The following is a 7095-nucleotide window of genomic DNA, read 5'->3' as shown; positions in this document are numbered from 1 at the left end:
AACTTAGGGCAGACGGAAAGTTCCAGCTGAGACGGATTAGAAAGCTCGATAATTACCATTTTGCATGGTAAGGTCCAATGATTTTTCATAGGCAAAAGATTGTCCAGCTTGAAGTTGTCATCACGATTATTTGTTTTCCCAATGTATTCTTCAAAACCATTAAAAGAGAAAAAAAAACACCACCCGACTTATTTTTGTTCTTATTAATTTATTTTGTTATTCATAATAAGTTAATTGTATTCTATACTTTTATTATTTTGTTACCTTAATGACTAACTTTCTTCTTTTTTCCTCTTTTTTTTTAAATGTTTTTCGATACCTCAAAATGTGTAAAAATGGTGATTACTTGTTTGCTTCGCTCTTCTTTTCTTTGTTTCTTCTATATTCTTCTCGACTTTAGCTTTCCGGTTTCGGATAACTCTGGATTTAGCGTGTTATCGTGTTCCATTTTTGTTTTGTATCTGTATCGGTTGTTCCATTTTCACATCTCGTCGTCTCGTCTCGAATCGCACGCGACATACGGATAATTGTCACTAGCTTTTAGTTCAACGGATTTTGCTCTTGTTGTGTTGTAATTTGTTTGCTTCTTCCATTTCCCGACACGACCAAGAAGATTCGGCCTCTGTTTGTGCACCGCCGATGTATGTGTGTGTGTGTGTGTGTCTGACGGGGAAGGAGTTTTTTTTGCGAAACGTTGTTCAAAATTTGTATTCATTTGGTTCCAATAGTTTTGCGTCGGTTTTTAATACGAGTTCTGTCGATTGATTGATTTGATTTTCCCCTTTTTGTTTTCATTTATATAAATGTCGTCTTTATTTCTTTCCCTTTGTTTCCGTTGATGTTCAAGTTAGTTGGTTGGTTGGTTTTCTGCTTCTTCGTCAGAGTTCATGTTCATAAAAATGCGTTTAGGAAAATGTGAGATTAATATTTTCAAATTTCATGATTTGATGTTGTGGAGTGTGTTTTTTTTTAATTCATATGAATACTATTTACGGATGGAAATCAAACATTCAAAATTTAAAATAGATTTTCTTGTTGCTTTGTGTGAATGTGTTTGAGTGCAATCGGTAGTTTAAGCGATTCGTGTTGTTGTTGTTGTTGTTGATGTCTGTTTTTGGTCGATTTCAATTTTCATACTTGTTTCATTTTCATACGCACGAGTGCACATATTAAACAGCTCGCATTTTCTCATTCAGAGTTGTTGGGAGAAACACAAATCTTAAAAATGACGCGTCCTCAAGCGTCCGTATTTGTTTGAAAGCCCCTAGGAATATTATTAATTAAATGCGTGTCCATTTTTTGAATTGTATTTATAATGCGCTTTTCTTGTTCATTTTTTTTTAAATAGTTTTAGTCTAGATAACTTCAGTTTACGCGTTTATGTGTGTGTGTGATTTGTGTTTTCTTATCAAAAACAGCTCAATAACCGATAATTAAGGTTTTCTCTGTGTGTGTTTGTTTCTAATGTCAATATGCTTTGTACACTGAGGAAAAAGGTAACGGATGAAATGAAGCATGTGGTGTGACGTTTGTGGTCGATCGAAGTCGACTGTGGAAAATGATCGCGGATGGCGAAAGCCACTGTCTATTTCGACAGGAGTCTGACACAAGTTCCAGCAAATGTCACTGATCAAAGCATGCTTCGATCAGTTGAACAGGACGGCAATCGAAGCCGGCTTCGTGCAATCTCGTTTTCCGTTTCGCTTCATTACCGGTGAAGCCTGTCTGGATTGCCGTACTCGTTTTGCGCATATTTACCCACCACAACCAAGTTCGATCGAAACAGAAAGCCGTAATGTGACAAAATTTAAATAGACATTCAATGCGCTGCTCCGTTGGTTGAAATGCTTTACACATTTAGAAGCACCCGGTTTGAACGGCTTTTTAGTAGCGTTTTGGGTCGCATTCTTTTTCCAGGATAATCAGCGCACTCACACTATGTTAAAATGTGTGTATTGTTTGTTTTTTTTTTTAATTCTCGTTTTGCTAGTAACTCATTGATCCATCCAATTGATTTTATGTTGTGTTTGGTTATGTGTGTTTGTGTGTATTCTCCTCTTCAACACTTTCTATTCGCTTTTTGTTAGTTTGTTTACTTATTTTCTTCACATATTTTTGTAATTTTTTGTTTTGTTCTTGTTTCTTGAAGATACTAGGCAGTGGGTGGCGCTTACAAGAATTTGTCTTTCTCATTGCAAACCGTTCGAAGAACATTCATTTTCCGATACACTAACACACGCACGGTTGGATCTAGGCACAGTCGATCGATATAGGGCGTTGTTCAAGGATTGGATGTGGTTTTTTGTTTTACACCAGGATCGTTTGGATCCTGGTGTTTTAATTCGTGGAAAATGTGCTGCTACTACTAGAACAACGACCGCTATGGCTCAACCCAGACGCACCACAGAGCGCACGCATACTGAGGCAGGCAGTGCCACCTAGCGGCGGACACCTGCCTGCACGACGACACACTTGTCAGCAAGACGGAGCACGGTGGCACCGCCTTCTGTGTCAGAGAGCCCTTTCTTCCCACAGCGTGCTGGCCAGTGTGTGGTGATGCGCGTGCCGATGCGTCAGACCGGTGTTGTTGTTGTTGTTTGGTAGTTTCGCTAGATTTTACCGATGTGTGCGTTGATTGCACTAATTCGTTCCATTCTTTCTGTACCATTGTTTGTTTTCCTATAATACTCATGTCACACTTATCATCGCTATATGTGTTTATGTTTTTATTTTGTAATGGTTCATTTTGCTTTTACGAGAACAACTCAAACAGTATGCGTATTTTTTTGCTTGTTATGGATGCGACTTCTGCCCTTTTTTATCAAGGTTTATGTTCTTTAAAAATGGTCTTATATGCATTAGTTTTTTTTTTTTATTTTAGTTTATAGGCATTTCTATTTTTCTGTTCTTTTTCCATCATACAATTCTTGAGATATGACCATGCTTCTTTTGTCTATTTTGTATGTGTTTTGGTTGTCTCGTTTGTTACTACGCGAAAGGAATACTGGACAGAGACTAGTCTAGAAAGAAGAAAAAAAAGTGCACAACAAGGATAAGAATAGGAGCTGTCACCCGATACTGACTAGCGCAACAAAATTTCTTGCTCGAATTTAGGTAACCCTGCGAATGATTAGGTGCTCCATCCTATTGTTTCTCTCCGTTTCGCACTACTACTGATACATACATTATACAATCTAAAAATACGGCGTAAATTAATATGGCTTCGAATGAGGAGAGCATTTGGTACCGAATAAAATGGGTCTCAAAAACGCAAAGATTACGCCTCCTTAGAATCCCTCCGGATGCAGAAGCTCAGTATCCTAGCGGGAAACTCCGTTATGGTTTGCCATTTCAGGGTTCGCTTGCTGCGTGACCCTTTCATTTCATTTCCGTTAAGATATCGCCCCTTGGGAGCTCTTGCACAGTGGAGCGATTCTGGCAACACTGCCTTCTTCTTCTTCTTCTTCTTAAAATTTCCATTCTTTTTTATGCTTCCTTCTCGCTCAATAGAGGTTGATTGTACAGACTAAATATAAATAAATACAAAGTTGTGTTTGTGTATAAATAGATTATCGTTCCCATATATGTATATGTTTGTGTGTACAAATAGAAGGAATAACACTTTTGCTTCAAATAGAAAATCTAATACAGCTGAAAAGCAGCCCCTTAAACAATACTCGAATGTAATACACGAGAAGAAATAAACGCGAAATCAGCTATGACGCGAATAAGCTGCCCTGAAGCCATCCTAGTTGATCGCGCGTCAAACTAGCTGACGACTATCTGACAACCATTTATCAAGGGCCTCTGTGTTTGTGCGTGGCCTACTCCTTTCCGGTGTGCGTCAAACTCCGATGAGTCGTTCTAGGAGCAGCCTGCCTGTTACATAAATAATCAACGAAAAACTAAACGAAAAGAACTCTCTTACGGGAGTTCAAGATTCCTCTGCAGTCTAACATTCACGTACATAATAGTTTAGGTTTGATAAATAAAAAACAATGGTAAATCTACGACTTTGACAAAAAAAAATAAACATAAAATTGTTTGACTCCTCTTAACTACATATAATAATATATGCACGGAAATAGTAGTAGAGTAAAAAAGCTTATAACCGATTTTTTTTTCAAAATAAATAATTGCGCGCAAAGATTAAAAACTATTACAACGAGATTTCCGTTTTGAAAAAAGTTTGTGCTAATCGTCCCTAAAAACCTAAAGAATCAACATACTTAATTTTTTGAGAACATTTTGTTTTTGAAAAAAAATGCACATATCCGTCGCCTTAAAACAAACTAAAATTCGGTTCCCTTTGTAGGATCAATCTTCTCGTTTTTGACTCATTTTTGAGTGTATGTTTGTGTGTGTGTGTTTTGAATGCATTGGTTGCTTTGATGAAATGCTTTTGTTTACCTCGTCGGCGCTGACTGATTCCTAGCTTTTGTTCTGTAAAATAATTGTGTCTGTATGTGTGTTCGTGTGTGATGCATTTAGCTGTGGGCGTGTGTTTGTGCGGATGTGTGTTTTGTGTACGTAGCTGAACTCCCGTTCACGGGCTGCTTAGTTCCAGACGCGCAGGAACGAATCCCAGGAACCGGTCGCAACGGCCATGCCATTCTCGGTGACTCCTAAGCACGATACGCGATTGTCATGTCCTGCCAGGATACCCGCCCGTTCGGCCTTCATCGTGTCCCACACGTTGCAGTTGAAGTCATCGTAGCCGGCCAGAAGCAGGCGACCGGATTTGGAGAATGCTACCGAAGTGATACCGCAGATGATGTTGTCGTGCGAGTACATGGCCAATTCCTGATCGGCACGGATGTCGAACAGACGACAGGTGGCGTCGTCCGAACCGGTTGCGAATGCGTGCCCATTGGGGAAGAAGGTAACGGCGTTGATGTCGCTCTCGTGCCCCGGGAAGGTCTGCTTGCACTGGCCCTCGCGGATGTCCCATAGCTTGGCGGAAGCGTCGCAGGCTCCCGACACGAAAACACGGCACTGAGGAGATAGGGACAGTGCCATCACGTCGCCAGTGTGTCCCAGGAACGATGTACACTGCTGGCCCGTTTCAATGTCCCACAGCCCACAGGACATATCGCCGGAACTGGTGACAATCTGGTTGTCATCAAGAAACCGGCAACAGGAAAGATATCCTGTATGTCCCGGAAGCTCACGTGATACTCTTACATTTCCCTCTCTAGTTTTCAGGTTGTAGATCGAACAAATATTGTCCAGTCCACCGCAAGCAACGAAGTTACCTGACGGCGCATACGCACAGGTCATGACCCAGGACGATCGCAACGGGATCGCATGGACCTTGTTCGTCGTATGCGAGTCCCAAACGATCAGCTTACCGTCCTGCGAGGCGGAAACCAGGTTTCTGGAGTCACAGCCCCAGTGCATGGCATAGATCTTAGCTAAGTGACCGCGCAGGGTACGTCTGGTCCGCATCTGTATCCTACCGATGGGTTCCAGATTATTCGTCGCCTGGACCAACGATGTGTCACAGGCTGCCTTCCGGGCGTCTCGGATCGCATTCTTCAGCGTTTCCGCTTCCTGTCTAAGCGCTTCCAGCTCATTCATCCTGACGCAGTCTCGAGAGGGAAGATTTAGCAGCTACTGAACACTTTCGATTCCTTTTGCCTAATTTGCCGTAATGCAAAGTAATGAACTATCCCGAGAAAGAAAAGCCGATGGACAATTAGGGGTGCTGACTTTCTCTCCTCTTCTTTTTCTCTTCTTCCTTCCGGACAGATTCGCCTTTTTCCCGTACACTTTATTCTGGTGCCACCGCCACAGAGAGAGGAAAAAAATTCAACACCGATTTATCGATTATCTGCAGTTTTCAATTGTTGGGGCTTTCGCACAATCTCCACTCACTTGAGGGCAGATTTCGTCAAACTCTTCACGGCTGCCACCACTAGTCCCGAAAGGCTTCAACTCCAATCACTAATCCTAAATCGGGTCCTCCTGTAGCGTTTCGTCGTTCTGGTGCACTTTTCCGTGAAAATAAATTCGTTTCTAACTCTGCATTTCACTAAAATATATCACCATCTTTCAGATCCTCCATATTACTTTACATATAAAAATCCAATATCCACCTTTTGAACCGTGGAGATTTTGCACTCTCGTTCTCCGTTTTACACTGGCACACTCACTCTCCCTCTCTCGATTGGGAGGATACTCCTCTGATTTCACGCGAAAGAGGCCGCCGCAAACACTTCACTTGCCTTTGCCTTTGCTACGCACTCTCACTTCCAATTTACTACCTCTATCTCTCAATGTGCTCTTACTCTCGCTCTCACTTTCTCTCGCACTCTCTCTTCTCTCGACGACGACGACGGGTCGATTGGGCGAATGCCTTTTCCACTTTCCTTTCACTTTAATGATGATGGGATTGGGATGATTCCCCCGATGATGGCCTGGCCCCCTGAATCGGAAAATCCAACTTTTCTGCACTACTGGACCCGTTCGCCGCTGGAAAATACCATATTCGGACGCCCGAACGCTTCCTGTGCCGTTTGCTCGCTGGCAACTATCAATCAAAGCACATTATTCGCCGCAAAAACCGCAATCGATCTGCTCCGCCGAGACGTTTTATCACTCCTTACTGTTAAAAAACGAAACAGAATGTATAGAGGTCCACACACGGATCGCTCCCGCTGCGATTGAAGGGTGGTCTCGCGCTGGAAGCAATAACTACTATGCTCTCTGGTCGCACTCTACCGGAGCAGAGCTGCTACGGAAGGGATTTTTCCACCGCGCTGGTAACAGGGCGAGATAGGGGATTTTATTTTCGGTTACTCACTCTGGAAAAGAGGGACATTTTACCCTCCCTTCGCCCGTCCTTCGACTCTCTTCTATGGTGAAGAGAGACTCGTCGACTGTCACTATGTGTTATCAATTAAGGGAAAGGCACTCACGCTCTTCTCTTCTCGTTTTCGCTTATATCACTGGCATTCCAGTTGTCACTACCACTGGAAGTCCAGACCGATGACATAAACTTTCAACTTGTACGTTAATTTTCTTTTTTGTTTGTCTTATTATCTTAATTCTAGTAAAAACATGAGAACAGATTTACGAACACTAATCTAAATT

General features: G+C 42.0%; 1 protein-coding gene across 1 annotated transcript; it reads right to left on the bottom strand.

The window, feature by feature from the left end:
- Positions 1-453: 453 nt before the first annotated feature.
- LOC135708314 (guanine nucleotide-binding protein subunit beta-1-like) lies at positions 454-6703 on the bottom strand. Its single transcript, XM_065230313.1, has one exon. It carries the CDS (start codon positions 5578-5580, stop codon positions 4558-4560), a length of 1023 nt encoding a protein of 340 aa, XP_065086385.1. The 5' UTR covers positions 5581-6703; the 3' UTR covers positions 454-4557.
- Positions 6704-7095: the final 392 nt, after the last annotated feature.

Source organism: Ochlerotatus camptorhynchus, unplaced genomic scaffold (genome assembly GCF_037179485.1).
Source record: "Ochlerotatus camptorhynchus isolate MF236.1 unplaced genomic scaffold, CSIRO-AGI_Acam_v1.1 ptg000330l, whole genome shotgun sequence".
Taxonomy (NCBI): Eukaryota; Metazoa; Arthropoda; class Insecta; order Diptera; family Culicidae; genus Ochlerotatus; species Ochlerotatus camptorhynchus.
Note: the sequence above shows the minus strand (reverse complement) of the source record. Positions and strands in the feature narration are given on the sequence as shown.